Raw genomic sequence first — 22,316 nt, forward strand, 5'->3', positions numbered from 1 at the left:
TATTGATTAATATTGTTGTTGATTAATATTGTTATTGATTAATAAACAACAATATTAATCAACAACAATATTAATCATTAACAATATTAATCAATAACAATATTAATCATTAACAATATTAATCAACAACAATATTAATCAATAACATTAATCAATAACAATATTAATCAACAACAATATTAATCATTAACAATATTAATCAACAATATTAATCAACAACAATATTAATCAACAACAATATTAATCAACAACAATATTAATCAATAACAATATTAATCAATAACAATATTAATCAATAACCATGTTGATGGTATCGATTCCCGGGATTAAACGAAACACGTAGTACTTTAGTAGTACTCACGTCTCCTACTGTGAGCTGCTGTGTACGTAGTACTTTAACTGTATCCGCGTCTATACTGTGAGCTGCTAGTGAACGTAGTACTTTACCAGTACATTAGTAGTACTCATGTCTCCTACTGTGAGCTGCTGTTGAACGTAGTACTTTAGTAGTACTCATGTCTCCTACTGTGAGCTGCTGTTGAACGTAGTACTTTAGTAGTACTTTAGTAGTACTCACGTCTCCTACTGTGAGCTGCTGTTGAACGTAGTACTTTAGTAGTACTTTAGTAGTACTCACGTCTCCTACTGTGAGCTGCTGTTGAATGTAGTACTTTAGTAGTACTTTAGTAGTACTCACGTCTCCTACTGTGAGCTGCTGTTGAACGTAGTACTTTAGTAGTACTTTAGTAGTACTCACGTCTCCTACTGTGAGCTGCTGTTGAACGTAGTACTTTACCAGTACATTAGTAGTACTCACGTCTCCTACTGTGAGCTGCTGTTGAACGTAGTACTTTAGTAGTACTTTAGTAGTACTCACGTCTCCTACTGTGAGTTGCTGTTGAACGTAGTACTTTAGTAGTACTTTAGTAGTACTCACGTCTCCTACTGTGAGCTGCTGTTGAACGTAGTACTTTACCAGTACATTAGTAGTACTCACGTCTCCTACTGTGAGCTGCTGTTGAACGTAGTACTTTAGTAGTACTTTAGTAGTACTCACATCTCCCACTTTGAGCTGCCGGTGAATGTCCAGCAGCTGATCCCTGATCTGGGGCCACAGGCTGTCCGGTACGTACATCCTGGAGCAGGCGGAACACTTCTGACCTCCGTACTCGAAGGCTGAGCGGATCGTTCCCTTCACCACGCTCTCCACGTCCGCGGACTTGTGGACGAAGTGGAAGTTCTTCCCGCCGCACTCTGAAAGTGTGAACAGAAAACTCTTCTCTCAACATGCGTTAAAGGAAAGTCTGACTCTTCTTCAAAGGTTCTTCTACAGGACACCGATTATGAATATTGAATTTGTTGCTGGATTTTATCATCCCTCTCTGGTCATTCTATTTTATCCCCTGGTGTTATGTTTTTTTAATGGTATCTGATATTTTGTTACCTTGTTAAGTAAATAAAGTTTATTATTGTGTGAAATGTCAAGCTTATGTTTTATTTGATGTACGTTTTGTATGTATTGAAGAACATATCGACAGTTCAATATTTGGTTAAATCCTCTTCTTCTCATGATGTAAAATTAATATAAATACACACATATTTATGTATTTTCTGTCTGTGTGTATGAACCATCTCTGCTCTGTTTTCTGACTGATTGTCTTGTTTCAGAGGTTTTGCTCACCTCCTGCCAGTCGAGGGAAAGTCTTGTAGGAGTCCAGGTTCTGGGCGACCTGCTTCCAAAGACGCTTGAATGTCCTACAAAAAAACAACAAGAAGAGATTAATTTAAAGCATTTGTGTGGTGCGATTACATACATACATACATACATACATACATACCACAGGATTAACAAAGCCATATTACAGGCACTGTGATGCCATATTAACATTAAGCTTAAACATTTATCTGATATGACTTTAAAGGGATATGATACATTTTGAAGTGTGGTTGTATGAGGTTTCCATAGTCAGTGTGTTGCTACAGTATAGAATACGTTCACCTCTTTACTTTGCTGTCAGACAGACCTTTCTGACGGGAAACTGAAGCCATCATCTATGATCTCTTCAAAGACACCAGACTCCATTGACAAAAAACCCCAGTTATTTCACCTTGAACAACACGAGAGCGGCTGGTCTACTGCTGCCTCGATCTGTTAGCTTGTTTGCGTTATTGTATAACTTTCGTGAATCCAAGCTAACCCTTCAAAAAACACCAAAGACAAACAACCACTCAAACAAACTTAAAAGCTGTAAACCAGCAACTCCTCTGTTCTGTGAGGCAAAGTTAGTGGTTTTGTCAATGGAGCCTCGAAGCAGGCGTAGATGGATATCGTCCATGTCTCAGTTGTGAACGCAAACATTCTAAATGTGTGCCGGTTTATTTCCTGTATGAAAGGACCGTCTGATGGCAAGGTGCACTTAAACTGGTAGTGATTTAATTTTTTAGGCGTTTAAAATAGGTTTTAAAAAAAAAGACTACCTCATACAACCACACTTCAAACAATCCGAACTATCCCTTTAAGTCGCCGTGCTGGCATTGTACGAGGCCTGGACAAGAGGAAGATACATTTTAGTTTAACACACCGAGTCATATTTTAACCAGCTAAAGCAGCATGTGTTGTGGTTCATGTCTGTGCAGCAGCTCAAAGTACAAAATGGTCAAAGTGGCGGTGATTACTGACAATCAATTATTAAAGTTTTAAAAGGAATAGAGCTGGTGTTTAAGCCAAACTTTTATCCACATCTGAAAACACAACTCGGAGTGAAAGAGATCTCCTTACGGGACGCTGCCGGTGAAGTTGACGCCCGCCAGGTGCTCAGAGGAGGTGACGGCGTCTCCGAACACGGGACCGTCGGCTGGTAGGAACTGGATGATGTTTGGCGGGAGGCCGCACTCCCTCAGGACTTTGTAGACGGCGTAGCTGGCAGACATGGCGGTGTCGCTGGGCTTCCACAGCACCACGTTACCCTGAACAGAAAACCTTCAGTAAGAATCTGTTTGTATATTGATCATCCTAAAGATGCTGGAGGATTGTCCTATTTATTGAATCACTCATTTATTACAGCCATGCAAAGATGACATAATCACACTCACCATCACAGCTGGAGTTCCCGCCAGGTTTCCACCAATAGCGGTGAAGTTAAAAGGAGCCACGGCTGCTACAAACCCCTGAGGGGGGGAAAAAAAGAATGTAGATAAACAAGGGTTGTGAATATATATAAATAAATAAATATAAAAAGCTCTGCAAACACCCAGTCCTGACCTATAATCAAATAAAACACTGATTCTGTTCCATTTAAAGAACAATAACACTGATTCTGGGTTATTTATTCATTGACCGTAAACAAACAGTGAATGAAACATTTATTAATAAGTTCATTAATAACCTCCAGCCCACGATACAGCATGGTGTTCGTGCTTCCCTCGGCGTCGAGCGGCTGCTGTTTCTCCAGCTCGACGGCGTGTTTGGCGTTAAATCTGAAGAAGTCGATCAGCTCTGCAGCGGCGTCGATCTCCGCCTGGACCACCGTCTTACCCTGCGACACAGAGGTAGATAAACAATTAAATATCAATGCATATAAAGGGTTTTTTCTTCACAGACGAGTGTATTTAACGGTGCCTCGCTACATTCTGTGGGTTGCATTCAAGAGGATAAGTTTGACTTTGTTCAAAGCTGACTTTTTGAGAAAGTGACACCGGGCTGAGCGATTAATCAAATTTAAAAAGGAAAAAATAAACGAATTAATTAAATAAAAAATAGCAATCGCAATATTGTCTAAAAAAGACGTGAATATTTTCCCATATTGTTCGGCTCTAAAGTGACGACGCCAGACCCCCAGAGAGTTTGCCCCCCCACCCCCCGTGTCTCCTGTACCTGCCCGATCATGGTCTTGGCGAGGACCTCGGCTCTCTTGGGTCCAGCGATGGCGTCGGCAGCCTTGAAGAGGACCTGGGCTCGGTCCTGGACGGGCTTCAGGTCCCACTCTCTCCTCGCTGCCACGGACGCCAGGATGGCTCTGTTGATCAGCTCCTGTCACGTTCAGGATAGAGGCGTTGTTAAATGAGTCAACTTCATTTCTATGACATCCTTTCGAAAAACTAGAGCCACACGAAGAAAATACAATATCACAAAAAGTCCACTAAAAGCTATTCAAACTGGACTCAAACTGGAGCTACTTTAGAAGCTCCAGTCTGGTTCCAGAGCAACGCATAGCTTTGGTGACAGCGATCAATCATTATCATCAATAAACAGTATTGACTTGCACCGCTATGCAGACGACACTCCGCTCTCTGGAGCTGTTGATCCTGGTGACCTGAGCCTGAACAGAGGTCCTTGTTATTGGTCCTCCAGCTAAAGTAAAGACTTTCATCATGTCTATAATATTAACATTATTTCAAAGTACTACAATTGGTATAATTAAGCTTATAAAAGTTAGTTATTGGGGTTTGTTAGAATAGTTGAAACCAGTCCTAAAATATGAAAATAGCATGTTTACACTACGTGAAAATGGACCAAAAATAATGGTGAATGTAGCCCAAAGTTCAGTGTGGTTCTTTGCAATATCTAGAACATCTTGTAACTTACCTTGTCAGCATAACAGAACTTCGCCACTTTATGGGAGTGATTGAACGGCTTTGAAAGGAAACAAAGAAAGTCAATGAGTTATGACATTTTCCAATAAAAAAAATAACGAAGCTGTGTGAGCAGTGTTCTTGTTGTCGTCGTCTCTACAGTGTTCCTCAAAGTCTCGCTGTCTTATTGTGGTATTTTTGGAGGAATTTTTGACCAGTTTCATAAATTTCCAATTGCGTGGTACACGGCATCAACCATACAAAATGCTGCAACAACTTATGAGACATTGAGACATGGCTCTTATCATCATAAACTTCCCTCATAAGGTTCTGAGCCACTATACACTTTTAACATTTCAATAGGCGACTAACCAAAACACAATGTTTATTACAGATGTACGACGAAAACAACTCAAATTAAGAATTACAGATGATTTATAACCACTTCAATGAGGCATATACGGTTGACCTGCTATCAGCCCCTAAAAATAAAAGACAAAAGTGGGTCTTTGTGGGTCTCTTTTGGTTGACTACATTCTTTTCTAACAGTAAACTTGAATGAATGCATGTTTGAATAATGATGCCAGTAGTGATATGTTCTGTTGACTCGAGCTGTTGACTTTTACTCACAGATAGCTGGTATCTGATGTCTTTGGTCCACACATGTTCGTCTCCGACCACGCACGGGATCTCCTCCGTCTTCCCCTTCAGACTGTCCAAGGCCTGCGGTGAGAACAACCGAGACGAATGACCAGAAGTTATTACATTAACTCTTGGGTCCACCTCTGGGATTGTTTTCGGGTGAACAAACCTTCAGCAGCTCTTTTCTTTCGGCGCTCCCCTCGTTGAAGCCGAGGATCGGCTCATTCTTCACCTCCACCGCTGCACAAGGGAACGTTTTGAACCTTCAGAAACACACAAACAAAATGTAAAACTGTGTTTAATGCAACTATAAAAACATGCAGTCAAACTCCGTGAACTGTATTATATAATCCAGCAGGGAAACAGGTTCAGCTGGGCCTCTGACCTGAGGTGGCCTTAAACTGGCCATAAAGGTCTGGGCCGTGGTGGAGGATGTTGAACTCCTTTAATGAATACACAGGAGCTCCCTGAACTGGTTTTCAGCCTGACGCTCTTCAATGCTGCCCCAAAACAATCCCTTTGATCCGAGCTGTATGCGATCCAAACAATACATTCATCCCAAACCTTTCCAGTCTTGCCCCACCTGTGGAAGCTGCCTTCTCCATCCACCTCCAACAACCACAGCTGGGGAAACTGGTAACCACAAAGGAGCCAAATTTAATCACATTAATAAAACCATAACCGAGATCACATGAACTGCATGTTTCCCCATTCGTTGTTTTTTTTGCCGCGCAAAAGCAAAAGTTATAGACGACCACCGACCACTTGAGTTGAAGCTGTAAGAAGTTTAACAGCTTCGGCGTGAACTTAAACGACATTTAGATCTCCAGGAAACTGCTAAGATGAATCCTGAGCGACTTTAAAACATTAACGGTGCAGATTTTTAAGTTTGGACTGCAATGTTGTTAAGTTACGCCTGTTTGAAAGCTCTGTAAATGAGTAGAAACAGGTCTGGAGTTTCTTTCACAGCTGTTCTTAATAGTAGATTAAGTTCCTGATTGGACAGATTTACATGAAGTTATTCAGAACAGGAACAATAGATTAAACTCGCTCAACAACACCTCGCATGACCTGTAATCCTTTGTGCCGCTCTGCCTCTTTTCAACGCAACATTCTCTGGTTTTAGTCACTCAAAAGTTCAAGTTCATCATCATGTGATAATAACGTGAATATATTTGGGTTTTTAGAGTGTCAGTCAGTCAAAACACTGGATTTAAAAGATGTCAAGTCGAGCTTTAGTGACTTAATTTGATGAGTCACTTCAGCCAGTTTTCGGATGAACAATTTAAGTCTAGCTTAATCCGGTGTCCTCTCTCTCTCTCTTCATGTATGATTAACTACACTGGAGTGAACTTTATAAACTGAAGGACGAGGGGGGGGGGGCAGACAGGCCAGCTGGTGGCATGATAGGTGTTCTCAGACATACGAGGTTCCCTCAAACGCAACCAAATCCCTCTCTGAAGCCGGGCCACTGAGGGAGAAAGACAACAAACTCTTCTTTTAACAGATGTCCCAGAAATGTGTTATTTTCCTTAGAATCAGCCGGCGGTTCTGAGAAGAAGAAGAAGAAGACTTGTTACTGGTGCACCCAGTGCCACATACCTCATGGGCCTTCTGTACTGGCAGATAACCAAAACCCACCACACGTAAGGCTGCCAACGTATTTCTACGATTGTTTTAGCCAATGAGTGCTGGTTAGGAGTCCTGTCCTGGTTCTGAAGGGTTATTCAGGATGTGACATTTACAGGACACTTGGACACCCCCCCCCCCCCCCCCCAGTTAGTCTCACACAGCTACATGTATCTACACACTTTGTTTCAGGACTACGTGAGACAGTTCTTCACGTATTCCCTGCATCTCTGTGTGGTCATTTTAAATCTCTTTGTGTCTTTTTGGTAGTTTTGCATCTCTGGAGTTGTTGGGGGGGGGGGGGGGGGGGGAGCATGTTTACGTCCTAAGACATGTCAAGACAATGGTCACAACTTGAACTAGTTAACTAGCGATGGCGCTGAAAGTCTCACTAGTCAACTGGTCGAGTCAAAGGGCACTCCAGCTAGTCAACTGGTCGAGTCAAAGGACACTCCAGCTAGTTAACTGGTCGAGTCAAAGGGCTCTCCAGCTAGTTAACTGGTCGAGTCAAAGGGCTCTCCAGCTAGTCAACTGGTCGAGTCAAAGGACACTCCAGCTAGTTAACTGGTCGAGTCAAAGGACACTCCAGCTAGTTAACTTATCGAGTCAAAGGGCTCTCCAGCTAGTCAACTGGTCGAGTCAAAGGACACTCCAGCTAGTTAACTGGTCGAGTCAAAGGGCTCTCCAGCTAGTTAACTGGTCGAGTCAAAGGGCTCTCCAGCTAGTCAACTGGTCGAGTCAAAGGGCACTCCAGCTAGTCAACTGGTCGAGTCAAAGGACACTCCAGCTAGTTAACTGGTCGAGTCAAAGGGCTCTCCAGCTAGTTAACTGGTCGAGTCAAAGGGCTCTCCAGCTAGTCAACTGGTCGAGTCAAAGGACACTCCAGCTAGTTAACTGGTCGAGTCAAAGGACACTCCAGCTAGTTAACTGGTCGAGTCAAAGGGCTCTCCAGCTAGTCAACTGGTCGAGTCAAAGGACACTCCAGCTAGTTAACTGGTCGAGTCAAAGGGCACTCCAGCTAGTCAACTGGTCGAGTCAAAGGGCTCTCCAGCTAGTTAACTGATCGAGTCAAAGGGCTCTCCAGCTAGTCAACTGGTCGAGTCAAAGGACACTCCAGCTAGTTAACTGGTCGAGTCAAAGGGCACTCCAGCTAGTCAACTGGTCGAGTCAAAGGACACTCCAGCTAGTTAACTGGTCGAGTCAAAGGGCTCTCCAGCTAGTTAACTGGTCGAGTCAAAGGGCTCTCCAGCTAGTCAACTGGTCGAGTCAAAGGATACTCCAGCTAGTTAACTGGTCGAGTCAAAGGACACTCCAGCTAGTTAACTGGTCGAGTCAAAGGGCTCTCCAGCTAGTCAACTGGTCGAGTCAAAGGACACTCCAGCTAGTTAACTGGTCGAGTCAAAGGGCACTCCAGCTAGTTAACTGGTCGAGTCAAAGGACACTTCAACTAACGTTAGTTAACTGGTCGAGTCAAGGGGCTCTCCAGCTAGTTAACTGGTGAGCATTTTGACTAACCGTCGGATATCAATGGATATAGAATAAATGCTCAAACGGTGTTATTCATATGAAGCTAATAAGTAGCTACTTTAGCTACTTTCACCTGCCGCACTCACAGTTTAGAGCTTGTTATTATTAACGTTATTAACGTTACATAACGTACAAACCGGACCGACCGTGGTGGTTAAACACGGGACCCCGTTAACGTTGAGTCACCGTGTCAGCACCGACACATTAAGGAGTATTTAAGAACAGTAGCACGGTGCTGGAGTGTCTTCAAGTTTAGCATTAGCTCGCTGACAGGTCGTCAGGTCGTTGCCGAGGTGAAGCAGTCTCGTGAAGCAGTCTCGTGCGTTGGTACCTACCCCCTCCATGACTGGCTCACAGCAGCCCTCACGCGCAGCATGTTTTGTTTTTTTTATCCGACAGGTGGAAAAGTACCAGTGAAAGTACTCCGTAATACTGCCGATCAGGGGTCGATACCTGATCAGATACAGGTTAGACAGTACTGACTGACTAAACTAAACTAAACTAGGGGGTAAAAATACGACAGCATGACCCGCCCACCTCGGCCTCTGATTGGCTACTACACGCCGCCTTCGGTGATTGAATTGGTTAGATTTGGGGCACGAGGGATGCCGATTGTTTAGAGTTAGGCTAACAATTTCAGAGTGAGCCAATCAGAGGCCGAGGGGGGCGGGTCATGGACAGGGTCGTAATATTGTATGGTATTAACGGTACCGGATGGATGTTTATTTTTGAATAGCGGATTCCCGCTCATTGCTATCCCATTTATTTAATAATGAGCATCTTAACGTTTTAATGAACGTAAGGAAATACGTTTATTTTGTTTTGTAAACGTCCTCATTATCTGTCGAGAAAAGCCCTTCCCTCCCCATCCTGCCAAAATGGTACCTTCCACGGGCGGGTCTGCGACCGGCCAATCAGCGAACGTTTAAAATGTCCTCAGCCAATCACAGGGCCACATGTTAAAGTTCTATTTCTGAGCAGCCTCTTGAACTTTCGATCTCGTCTCCACCGACTTCATTCATCACCGCCTAGTAGTTATGAATTAATCCAGACATATTCATCGAGACACACAGTGTGACACAGTCAGGACAGAACAACATTATAATAATAACCGATAATTAATGGTTATTGGTATGTACACCTGCACCTTTTCCGGGAGTACCTGACATTATATTCTTATCTATGTATTGCTGTTCTATATATTATTATACTACTACTACTACATTTCACCTCATAATACATCTTATATCTCCTATGCTATACCACAATTTACCTTTTTATATTAACATCAGTTGTATTTATTTATTTAACTTTCTCTATTTATCTGTATTTCTGTCCTTGTTCTGCTGCTGCAACAACCGAATTTCACCTTTTTTAAATTTTGTATCTTATGTCATAAAATATGTTATAGACATTATATAAGTCAGCAAAATGATGTGCAGTACAATGTACCATCTGTATAATATACTGCCAATAGTATTCATCTATAAAGTCGAAGGTAATACATTGTACAAATTTAATATCTTTTTTTTTTTTTTTAGGGAACCGCTCTGAACTCTAAGCTGTTTTGGAACATTTTATTATTATTAATATTGTTATTAGTCCTCAGGGTTTTGTACTTGTTTTCTTTCCAACTCCATTATTTGTAGGTCGTGGAGCCAGTAATTGTCTGTCGTGACACAGAATGACCACCAGATAGAGTCGTAAACCTCTGACTGAAAGACATTTCAAAGACATATTTCAGAATAACATGTTTTGACCCGTTTGTTGTTGGGCTCCTGTTGCCTCAATGGTCACAGAAACTAAGACGCCGGTCCAGTTTTCTTGGAAGTTAATTTGGGAATGTGCACAACGAGAGCGCGGTATTCTCTATTTTCAGCATCAAAGTAATCCGTCTGTACAGGTACATTGCAAACAGGAGCTAATAGCTAATTGAGCACAGTTTTAACGGAGGCTCTTTGACGAAATATTAACAAATATTGTTTAAAAAAAAAAAAAGACCTACATTTGTAGCAAATGCTCCTTTTGTCTTGTGATTTATGAAATGACCGTACATGGAGCTTCTGACCCAACTGGATGAACGCCTCATGAACACGTCACATGAAGATATTGACAAGAAATATTAGGATTTTCTTTAACGATCACTTGGTAATTGTGAACATGGACGGATTAAGAGACAGTGGGCCCCCTGGTCACCGACATGTAAAAGTCTCCCTCCTCTCACATAAGAACAAGAGCCACAGATTCAAAGAGAACTCTTTAGGGGAATTTTGCATCCCTTTGTAGTCGTTTTGTGTTGTCTTTTTGTGGTTTTGTGTCTCTTTTTGTGGTTTTGTGTCTCTTTGTAGTCGTTTTGTGTTGTCTTTTTGTGGTTTTCTGTCTCTCTGTAGTCGTTTTGTGTTGTCTTTTTGTGGTTTTGTGTCTCTTTGTAGTCGTTTTGTGTTGTCTTTTTGTGGTTTTGTGTCTTTTTTTGTGGTTTTGTGTCTCTTTGTAATCGTTTTGTGTCTCTTTTTGTGGTTTTGTGTCTCTTTGTAGTCGTTTTGTGTTGTCTTTTTGTGGTTTTGTGTCTTTTTTTGTGGTTTTGTGTCTCTTTGTAATCGTTTTGTGTCTCTTTTTGTGGTTTTGTGTCTCTTTGTAGTCGTTTTGTGTTGTCTTTTTGTGGTTTTGTGTCTCTTTGTAGTCGTTTTGCATCTTACTGTAAGTATTTTGCATCTCTGTGTGGTCATTTTAAATCTCTTTGTTTTTGTTTTGTGTCTCTTTCTTTTTGCAAGTTTTGCATCAAGCTCTACCTACTTCATGTAGACAATCGATTACATTACCCATATTTATTCCTCCACTCTTTGCATTCTTCTTTTTTTAAACATTTATTAAAACAAGTTCCAAGTCTCACACAACTTTACATCTACAAATACAATTGGTATTATAAAAAAACTGTTACAATACAAAGAATTCAGAGTTTTTATATTTACTGTCCTCCCAAATGATCCACATGAATGTTTACAATATGTTCACTTTGCTCAGTACAACATAACAGAAGACCATCTTTCTCAATGAATGTTCCTCCAGAGTCTGTTGTGTTTTCTGTTCAGTTCACCACCTGAAGTCTTCCTGTCCACAGAGAGCTGCAGGAATGAGTCCTCAAAGCAGAAGAGGAGTCAGCATTCTCTCTCCTGCTCCCTCGCCTTAGCTTAGTGGTGACGTGAAGTCACGTGACCGAGGTGCAGTTCCTTTATAGCCTGACATTAGCTCTTTACTTTTGCTAAGAAATTATCTTACTTCATTTTTTTTTACATCTTCCTAGTAAACTTGAAGTTTAACAAAACCCTTAAAAAGTGTGAATCGGCTCTCATTAAGCTACATCCAACAGAGATGAGATTTACTGTCGTTGGATTCTTTGGTGGAATGTGAACCTCATTATTCTGCTCTACTCTTCTTTCACCCTTTACTTCCTGTTACTGTTTGCTGCTGCAAATATCTGACAGACAAACAGAGATCAATAAAGTTTAAACTGAATTCATCATTTGTTTTCTCATGCATGTACACAATCTACATCAATAGATGGACTCATACTCACTTTTAGGAAGTGAAGAGTTGTTTACTAATCACCACCTTCAGACTAGAGTCTCTATCAGACCTGTTGTTTTGACACACAGACCTTCAGTGGTGAGATCTTCACTTTATCTGAAGTGTTAATGAATGGAAACATCCTCTCAGTGAAAGTGTGTGTGAAGGTGTGTATGTGTGTGTTAGTATCAAGATCAGAGAACGACAGCTTTCCTCTGTTCCAGTCCAGATTCACTCTGATCCTCTGGGGCTTCTTCTGCACTACAAGATAAAATGATGGAGCTGATGGTGAACATGCTGAGTATTTATCTTCATAGAACAATATTCCCCATAATCCAGACCATATATCTCCCTTCCTCTTGACAGACTCTGGTAACACACCCAGAATCCAGTATGTACTGTCTCCTACCTCGACATCCCAGCTGTGAGTCCCTGAGTTAAATCCCTCTGAGCCCAAAACAGACCAGTAACCATCAAACGTCTCTGGATTATCAGGAAGCTGCTGTTTCTCTCCTCCTCTCACACTGGTCAGATCTTCAGACAGGATGAGGTTTGGACCAGCAGTGTTTGGGTCCAAAATCACAGGAGTGTAGGAGACCATGTCCTTCATCTTGTTCCAGATGTTGAAGGTCAGGTTGACCAGGTGTTTGGCCTCGTCTATCAGAGCTCCTGAGAGCAGCTGTGGATCCTCCAGCAGGGGGCGCTGCTGGACTCTTTCCACTGCAGCCTTGTAGTTGTTCAGGAATGAGACGTCTTCAGCTCTCAGCTCGTCCTCTGTGGCTCTGACTGTGTCTGAAAGAGCTGCTATCTCTCTGCTCAGAGCCTCCATCTTCTCCTTCATCATCTGACTCTTCTGCTCCTCTTCCTCCCTCAGTGCAGCCATCCTGGCCTCCTCTTCCTCCTCTAGAAACTGGTGAAGCTTCTTAAACTGCTCCTTAATCTTCCTCTCTGTGCGTCGGGCCTGGACCTTCATGTGTTCTGCTGTTTGATCAGACTTCACTTTAACTTCTTTAAAAACCTTTAACTTCTTCTTTAAGGGCTCCAGAGTTTCCTGAAGGTTCTTCTTGTGTTGTTGAGCAGCTTCATCGATGGGTCTGATTCTGTGGTCGCTGTGTTTTTCTGAATCTCTGCAGATGTGACACACTGGCTGCTGATGGTCCAGACAGAAGAGTTTGAGTTTCTCAGAGTGCAGACTGCAGAGAGTCTCTGAAGCTCTCTGATCTCTCTCCTGTAAGAAGGACTCACACAGGTTCTTTAACATCAGACTAACAGGTGGATGTTCCTTTGAAGATCTTCTCTTACAAACTGGACACTCCTGAGTTGGTTTCTCTCTCCACCAGCTCTTCAGACAGTCTTTACAGAAGCTGTGGCTACATGACAGAAGAACAGGATCTCTAAAGACTTCATGACAGACCGGACAGCAGAGCTCCTCCTCTGATCTGGAAGCCATTTTGTCTCTGAGTGAAGCTGAAAACACAGCAGACAGCACGTTAAAACAGGAAGTTGATTGTTTCCCTGCATCATAAAGTTGCCTCAGTTACTTTTACTTTGAGTGTTTACATTTTTTTTTCAGTCAGCAGCAGGTTGAAGTACTTGCAGTACTGCAGTACATTGCAGTACATTAGTACATTAGTACTGCAGTACTCTAGTACTTCTACCTGTAACTGTCCTCAGTTGAAGTCACAGCTTTGTAATGAAGGTAAATCTTACCGTCTGTCTGTCGGTGAGTCTCTTCTCACTGAGAACTGAACAGGAACAAACTGTTTCCTGTTTGTCTCAGATGATGTCATGTAAGGGGTGGAGCTCTGTCAGCCCTCTGATGAGTTTCACCTTAAAAGGGAACAGATGATAAATATGATCAATTATTGAAGTTCTTGCATATTCCTTAATCGCTTCATGTTGCATGTTTACTATAAATAACTGAACAGATAAACCAGATAAAATAAAAAGTCCATGGGTCCTAAATTAAAGTATGACACGTTCTGGGTGGTCGGGAAGCTCGGAGACACAAGTTTCTTCATGTGCTCTCTCCGTTTTACACGATAAACAAATGAACATATTTTCCTAAAATGTACAATATTCATTATCAATTTTGATAATCCGGTTTGTTTTTCCTTCAGATGACAACAATTACAGACCGAACAATGTTTTGAGAATAAATAAGTTAACATGTTGCTGTGATGCTTGTTTCTTACAGTAGTTTATTCTATTTATTCAGTCAGTGGTCCTTGAATGTTAAATGTGTTGGTAGGAGGAGCCACAGAATCTTTTGTGATTTTTGAAACAAAAAATTTCCGCACACTGTAGCTCGTGTCACAATAGTTTTGTGTGTGTGAGTGTGTGTGTGTGTGTATGTTTGCATGCGTGTCAGTGGATGAAGAATGGTAAATAACACTTTCCTGCTTTCTTGTAGCAGAATGCTCATCTGTTGAATGACACTGAGTCTGAGGATGAAGAGGAAGATGAAGAAGTTGCAGAGGTTCCACGCCTATCCTGGTGGAGAACACCTCACAATGCTTTCTACAATGCTCACCTAGAACGTCAGGGTCTTTCTAGATGTGACACACACACACACACACACACACACACACACACACACAACACGTTACTCTGCTGACTGACCCCTGACCTCCTGATTGTCTCTAAAAACGACCCTGATCCTGTTCCTCGTTCTCATAATAAGTTCCTGTGTCCATTTCTGTATTTATCAGTAGATAGTGAAGTAAAAACGATGACCATGGTCAGAATTATTACACACTGTAGAGCGAAGATCCCAGAGAAGCTGCTCTGAGTATAAAGCATAAAGATGGGACCATGAAGATCAGGCCAAAGGCCAAAGAACACATAATGTGATTGTAATAATGATTTTGTTGACTAAGAGTACTAAAAGAGAGGAATGACTGTTGAAATATGTCCTCACATGACTAACTCGACCTGAAATAACCGGCTGTGTGCAAGAGGGAAGCAACCAAGTTCCTATTCGATGAAATAAGGAAGTGTCCTGTTGCTTTGCCCCCTGCTAATTACCCTGCAATAAATATCTAAACTGCATTTAAAGCAAGTAGTCCTGAGAATGTATTAGTAAAGTAGTAAAGAGTACCCATGGCTGTAAAAAGTATTATTGTGTGCCGAACAACAATAGAGTTCTGAATGGTTATTCTAGTTCTTAGTCCACTAAACAAACCCTTATAGCTTAATTCTAGCTATCAAAACCCATCCTGGCACCTTACACACACACACACACACACACACACACACACACACACACACACACACACACACACACACACACACACACACACACACACACACACACACACACACACACACAGACACACACACACACACAGTCATCTGGATGTTGGTTTACACGTTGATGTTGTCAAAATTAAATCTTTTTCTAGATGCATATATTGCTTGTTTTTCTTATTCCACTTCTCATATGAAGCATAAAAACCTTGGTGTTTCAGGGCCTTCGTGGCACATTGTTGCCCTGAAGCCCTTCCTGTTATGTTCCGGGTCAAATTGACCCGTTTCAAAGTTTGAAAATCTAGAGAAAATATTTGAAAGTACTTTTTCTGTATGAAACTTCTTCTGCTTGTCTTAATTAGTGTAATCAACGTTAAAAAAAAGTGGTTCATATCATGTATTTGCAACAGCCCCCTGCAGGTTTATATTACAGAGATGATGTTCGGGTCAATTTGACCCGGCAGTGAAAATGGAGGCTATAAGGGGTCAGAAGTGTCAAGTTTAGACCATTTCTTTCTTTGAAAATGTGAGACAAAGTATTTCTTACTCCCTCCCACCATGTTTCACCCCATTTCTCACATATATACACACACACACACACACACACACACACACACACACACACTCTTTCTCACTACCCCACCTGTGCGAGAAATACAGATACTATTTTGACGGGAACCTTTTATTTTCCCGCGGGAAAACTCCGCCCACACTTATCAGGGGAGGGTTGCTTGGGAGTCCTACCAACATTACACTCTGCAGATGCAAACAACACAGCAGCATACTGTAGGACAACATGAGCAACAGAAACAAAAGGATGACAGCCCTGGAGGCTCTGGAGCACATCCTTGATCACGACAGAGAAATAGAGGAGGATGTGTCTGAAGATGAAGACCATCTTGAGGTCAATTCAGATTATGATGGTACTGATTATGAACCATCAGATGAGCAAACAGATATACTTGTTCCTCCAAGCAAGACATTTGTGTCAAACATTAAGAAACAGATCACAGTGTAAAAGTGAACCATCACATAAGTCTTTATTCACTGCTACAATCATTAAAAAGTAAAAGCAGCATGTAGAATAGAAGTGCTAACGCTAGTTAATGACATGCTAATGTACTTTGCTAATGTTAGCTCCACAGTTTTGTACGTAGAAACATAACATTTTATAAAAGTTTATCTCATTCCAACCTCTCCTGGTAATGAGTGTGACTATCATGGGATATTATTTTTTTTGTTTTATATCTTGTTGAAATGTCGTATCACACTAAATAGTCTGAACATCTTTTTCTAAAAATCTTTATTTAACCAAACTAGATTTCTCACTAACTTTGCTTCAGTTCTACTTCCTCCAGTGTTTTTATTTGCTGTTACTTTATACTTCTACTACACTATATTTATTTATTTCACAGCTATAATTACAAGTTAACCTGCAGATAAAGACTTTGGTTCTACTTTATAATGAGACATCCTTCACAGATGATTCATAAGTTGTACTTAATAACTGTAATAATGGTTAATAAATATTGTTTTATAGATTACTCATAAGCCTTTAATAAGAACACATTTCTGATTTCTGCCATTGGCTGCTTTTCATTCATTTCCATTTGGTAATAATGTAGTTATAAATGTTGGTAATCAAGGACAGGAGGAGCCGGGAATCGAACCCCCGACCCTGCGATCAGTGGACGACCCGCTCTACCTGCAGAGTCTGTGTACACCATGAAACAATAGAACACTTTAGTTTTGTTAACCTCTTTATTATGGAAGCAAAGAAAGATGAAAATCATTTTATTCTTACAAACATGATTAAATATTAGTTCATACTTTACTTTGAAAAACCATCAAGTTAAAACATTAAACTTGTGATCTTCTATTGAAACTTTAAAATTCTCCAATATCATGTTTCCACGTTACATAACCTGATCATTTAAACATCATAACTGTTTATGGACACGCATGTAAAAACTGCTCCACCTACTGGAGATAATCGATTACATCACCATTCAATATGTATTCCTCCACTCTTTGCTTTCTGTCATTTTAAACATTTATTAAAACAAGTTCCAAGTCGCACACAACTTTACATCTTCAAATAATTATTGTGGGTTAGACATGAAAATACATTTGATATGATACATTTATTATTTGGGTTTAAATGAGTCTGGATGGTCTGCATATATGCAGGTTTTATACAGATTTATATATATATTTATAGACTTGATTATTCTTTCACCTTGTATGTACATTATAGTTACATGTTTAATTGATCTATTGTGTCTATTTCTATCTTCCTGTAAATCGTTGTAGGAACTGTGTGAAACATTGAGAGCAACTTAAAATCACAGATTCTTTTATGTGTTCTCTTGATTTTTGTCTTATTTTGATAATCAAGCAGGAAGTTCAGTTGAACAGACAGGAAGTTAAAGCAGCTGTGAAGACTCAGGTTTTACTTTTCAGCTTCACTGAATGTGAACCTCCTTATTCTGCTCTACTCTTCTTTCACCCTTTACTTCCTGTTACTGTTTGCTGCTGCAAATATCTGACAGACAAACAGAGATCAATAAAGTTTAAACTGAATTCATCATTTGTTTTCTCATGCATGTACACAATCTACATCAATAGATGGACTCATACTCACTTTTAGGAAGTGAAGAGTTGTTTACTAATCACCACCTTCAGACTAGAGTCTCTATCAGACCTGTTGTTGTGACACACAGACCTTCAGTGGGGAGATCTTCACTTTATCTGAAGTGTTAATGTATGGAAACATCCTCTCAGTGAAAGTGTGTGTGAAGGTGTGTATGTGTGTGTTAGTATAAAGATCAGAGAACGACAGATTTCCTCTGTTCCAGTCCAGATTCACTCTGATCCTCTGGAGCTTCTTCTGCACTTTGAGAACAGAGGATGGACCTGATGGTGAACCTGCGTAGTATTTACCTTTATAGAACCGTATTGTCCATAATCCAGACAGCATGTCTCCCTTCCTCTGGACAGACTCTGGTAACACACCGAGTGCCCAGCCTCTACTGTCTCCTACCTCGACATCCCAGCTGTGAGTTCCTGAGTTAAATCCCTCAGAGCCCAGAACAGACAAGTATTTATCAATCCTCTCTGGATTATCAGGAAGCTGCTGTCTCTCTCCTCCTCTCACACTGGTCAGATCTTCAGACAGGATGACGTTTGGTTCAGCAGTGTTTGAGTCCAGAATCACAGGAGTGTAGGAGACCATGTCCTTCATCTTGTTCCAGATGTTGTAGGTCAGGTTGCCCAGGTGTTTGGCCTCGTCTATCAGAGCTCCTGAGAGAAGCTGTGGATCCTCCAGCAGGGGGCGCTGCTGGACTCTTTCCACTGCAGCCTTGTAGTTGTTCAGGAATGAGACGTCTTCAGCTCTCAGCTCGTCCTCTGTGGCTCTGACTGTGTCTGAAAGAGCTGCTATCTCTCTGCTCAGAGCCTCCATCTTCTCCTTCATCATCTGACTCTTCTGCTCCTCTTCCTCCCTCAGTGCAGCCATCCTGGCCTCCTCTTCCTCCTCTAGAAACTGGTGAAGCTTCTTAAACTGCTCCTTAATCTTCCTCTCTGTGCGTCGGGCCTGGACCTTCATGTGTTCTGCTGTTTGATCAGACTTCACTTTAACTTCTTCAAAAACCTTTAACTTCTCCTTTAAGGGCTCCAGAGTTTCCTGAAGGTTCTTCTTGTGTTGTCGAGCAGCTTCATCGATGGGTCTGAATCTGTGGTCAGTGTGTTTTTCTGAATCTCTGCAGACGACACACACTGGCTGCTGATGGTCCAGACAGAAGAGTTTGAGTTTCTCAGAGTGCAGACTGCAGAGAGGCTCTGAAGCTCTCTGATCTCTCTCCTGTAAGAAGGACTCACACAGGTTCTTTAACACCAGACTAACAGGTGGATGTTCCATTGAAGATCTTCTCTTACAAACTGGACACTCCTCAGTTGGTTTCTCTCTCCACCAGCTCTTCAGACAGTCTTTACAGAAGCTGTGGCTACATGACAGAACAACAGGATCTCTAAAGACTTCACGACAGACCGGACAGCAGAGATCCTCCTCTGATCTGGAAGCCATTTTGTCTCTGAGTGAAGCTGAAAACACAGAAAGTACATCAGTCATGGCTCCCCTCCTCCTCTACTAACTTCACTGTTTTTAGTCAAACTCACATTCAGTGTGTGGAGCGTCAGCAGGTTGAAGCAGCAGTGTTGTAGTTTTCCTCTTTTCTCTCCTGTAGCTGAACTCTCTCAGATGAAGTTGTTAGTTTGGTCTGAAGGTGAATCTGATCGTCTCTCTTTCAGTCTGTGTGTCTCTTTAGTGAGGAAGAATCACAAACTGTTTGTCTCAGGTGAGTCAGGTGAGGGGTGGAGCTTTGTCACTCTTCTGATAAACACTTCACCTGTAACACAGAGGTTTCATTCACTGGTTAACAGGTTTTACCTCATTTTATCTGCATGAGGAACATTTTCACCTTCATGGAGCTTTACTGTTTACTGTTGATAATCAATCAAGATCAAAATCATTTCATTCTTACAAACATGATTACATATTAGTTCATACTTTACTTTGAAAACCATCAAGTTAAAACACTAAACTTGTGTTGTTTAACCTGATCAGCAGAGGTCTGATCGATTGATTATCTCTGGTAGCGTCGTCTGTTCTATCAAACACACGTCATCACTTCTTTGAAGTCTTGTTGCTTAAAATGGCCGACTGAAAATATCAAAGAGGGAAGTTCAGGCTGATGGTTTTCAAAGTAAAATATATCAGCGCTTTAAATTGGGAGTAGTTCAAATTTCACAATAAAGTATTCAGTGGTTTGTAATATTCAAAGCCTTTCTTTGCTTTCATACGTTTCAACATAATACTTTTGTACTTTTGTACTTGTAACACTTTTACATTGTGGTATATTTACCTAAGTAAAAGATCAAAGTACTTTTACACTCTGAGAGGAGCCATTTGGCATCAAGAGTACTTCAACTTGTACGTTTGACTCGCCTCTACGTACTTAAACTAAGAGTTCCAATGCAGGACGTTTGAAATGGAGTATTTTTACTTTGAGTTACTTTAAAAAATGAAGTCCTCCGTGCGTTATGAAGTACATACTGCGGTGAGAATGTCAGTTATTGGAGAAGCCTGCGATGCTCATCTCCATCAGTACAACGTGTCGGAGAGAGCGGAGCAGGTCCTCCCGTTGTTCCTGGATCGAGGAGGAGGAGGAGGAGGAGGAGGAGGAGGAATGCATTGTCACACACCGTGAATGGAAGACAATAATAAGTGTGCTCGCATTCTTCAAATGGCATTTTGTTTTTCTCACCGACGAAACTCGGTGAAGTTCAACGGTCGGACGTCCAGCGGCTTCTAGCGTCGCTCTGAAGCCGCTCAGCGCCATACGGGCAACAAAGAGCGAGAGGAACCCGGGACACACGCTTCCCAGTTGTCGGCTCTGAATGGTGTGTGTGTGTGTGTGTGTGTGTGTGTGTGTGTGTGTGTGAGGAAAGCCTGTCTTTGTGCTCCGAGCAGCAGCTGGACCACGCTTCACTCTGCCGACACCAAACTCCCGCCAAAAGAACTCTCAGAGAACACAAGCGGTGAACAGTTAAGGTCATCAGATTAAACTACGTATTGTGCATGAAGTACTCAGATACAAATACTACTACCCTCTACGGCTGGCCGATATGGAGGAAATCAAATATCACAATATTTTTGACCAAATATCAACGATACATATATATATATATATATATATATATATATATATATATATATTTGTAGGGTTGACTATTGGTGCTAGAATTAAATAATAGAACGGTCTGGTGAGTTCAGATAAATTACATCCCGTTACTGTAATGCAGCCTTTAAAACTAGCAAAAAGCATTTTACGAAATCCCAAAATTTTAAAACCACATCATACGTCGATATCAATATACTACGGATATCAAGTATTTCTACTCTCTTACAAGTAAAAGCCCTGGTAATAAAGAAAGAGACGAGAGGTCTTTTGAGGTGCCAAAAGTATTGAGCAGTTTTCCGCGGCAGCAGAACGTGAGATTTGGCCCGTGGACAGACGCAGAGGTGCACACTCAGTGTCACGCACGGATGCGGGCGCATGTGAGGGGGGTCGTAGAGGACGTAGGGGCCTCAATGAGGAGCTGGGAACAGCCTGACCCCTGACCCCTGAGACACGCCGTCACAGAGGAAGACTCTCGTGGCGGGAAGACTTGTCTTTTAAGGGAGGGGGGGGGGGGGGGGGGCTCCTATCAGACCTCTGATGTGATATCCTGTTCTTCAGTTAGACGAGCTAGTGTTTTACTTTGACAGAGGGACGGACGGAGGGACAGAGAGACGTTATATTATATATATATATATGTATATATATATATATATATATACGTATATATATATATGTATATATATATATATATATATATTTAATATCATTTAAAATAATCTGAAAGTCCTGCATTCAAAACTGAAGTGAAAGTACAACAGCGATCCAATCGCACCAAAATGAAAAGCTCTCATGCAGAAGAATGTATATTATTAGTTAGTTCAATATAGTGAAAGTGCAATATTACTACATGAGCTGCAGTGGAGTAGTAAGTAGCAGAAACGTACAAGTACCTCAACATGGTACCTGCGTACTTGAGTGAATGTACTACCTTGCGTCACTGTCTCACATCTATTCACATTATCTCCGCCGTGTTTCCTGTGCTGTAATGAAACTCTCATCGTCGTCTCATCGTCACACCTGCACACTCAGAGGTGTGCTGGGGGGTCCATGTCTCATGTCTCATGTCTCATGTCTCATGTCTCCCATCCCCCCCCCCCCCGGTAGCCGTCCAGATGGCCTATTGAGGCCGGAGCATAATGAGGGTCTGGGGGATCAGTGGCGTCCGCCGCAGGGTGAATGGAGGACTGAAGTGTGGGAACGAGGAGCGGCTCACAGCTCTCACACATTCCTCAGTGCAGAGCGCTGTTTGGCGTGTGCACACGTGTGTGTGTGTGTGTGTGTGTGTGTGTGTGTGTGTGTGTGTGTGTGTGTGTGTGTGTGTGTGGCGGGGGCCACCTCTGAATAAAGGGGGGTGGAATGTGTTTATGGGTTTTTCATCTGCATCTTGTGTCA

The 22,316-nt window shown here is 41.7% G+C and overlaps 3 protein-coding genes across 3 annotated transcripts in view; all 3 read right to left on the reverse strand.

Moving 5' to 3' along the window:
• The window catches only part of aldh4a1 (aldehyde dehydrogenase 4 family, member A1), a 12,066-nt gene extending 3,191 nt beyond the window's left edge, over positions 1–8,875 (reverse strand). Inside the window, exons 1-10 of the mRNA XM_068722037.1 lie at positions 8,706–8,875; positions 5,384–5,477; positions 5,203–5,295; positions 4,586–4,633; positions 3,875–4,030; positions 3,387–3,536; positions 3,094–3,168; positions 2,780–2,967; positions 1,682–1,755; positions 1,058–1,254 (exon numbers count right to left, since the gene is read on the reverse strand). Coding sequence (XP_068578138.1) covers positions 1,058–1,254; positions 1,682–1,755; positions 2,780–2,967; positions 3,094–3,168; positions 3,387–3,536; positions 3,875–4,030; positions 4,586–4,633; positions 5,203–5,295; positions 5,384–5,477; positions 8,706–8,746 — 1,116 coding nt within the window. The 5' untranslated portion in view covers positions 8,747–8,875. The remainder of the gene's footprint in view (positions 1–1,057; positions 1,255–1,681; positions 1,756–2,779; positions 2,968–3,093; positions 3,169–3,386; positions 3,537–3,874; positions 4,031–4,585; positions 4,634–5,202; positions 5,296–5,383; positions 5,478–8,705) is intronic.
• A 2,242-nt stretch (positions 8,876–11,117) lies between these two features.
• LOC137880603 (nuclear factor 7, ovary-like) lies at positions 11,118–13,669 on the reverse strand. The gene is made up of 2 exons (XM_068722038.1): positions 13,645–13,669; positions 11,118–13,401 (listed from the first exon to the last, which is right to left on the reverse strand). The coding sequence occupies exon 2, from the start codon at positions 13,382–13,384 to the stop codon at positions 11,999–12,001; it is 1,386 nt and encodes a 461-aa protein (XP_068578139.1). The 5' UTR covers positions 13,385–13,401; positions 13,645–13,669; the 3' UTR covers positions 11,118–11,998.
• Positions 13,670–16,931: 3,262 nt separating this feature from the next.
• LOC137880707 (nuclear factor 7, ovary-like) lies at positions 16,932–19,452 on the reverse strand. The gene is made up of 2 exons (XM_068722215.1): positions 19,360–19,452; positions 16,932–19,284 (listed from the first exon to the last, which is right to left on the reverse strand). The coding sequence occupies exon 2, from the start codon at positions 19,265–19,267 to the stop codon at positions 17,882–17,884; it is 1,386 nt and encodes a 461-aa protein (XP_068578316.1). The 5' UTR covers positions 19,268–19,284; positions 19,360–19,452; the 3' UTR covers positions 16,932–17,881.
• Positions 19,453–22,316: the final 2,864 nt, after the last annotated feature.

This window comes from Cebidichthys violaceus, unplaced genomic scaffold (assembly GCF_023349555.1).
Source record: "Cebidichthys violaceus isolate CVI_PGR_0920_01 unplaced genomic scaffold, fCebVio1.0.p SCAF_29, whole genome shotgun sequence".
NCBI classification, from domain to species: Eukaryota; Metazoa; Chordata; class Actinopteri; order Perciformes; family Stichaeidae; genus Cebidichthys; species Cebidichthys violaceus.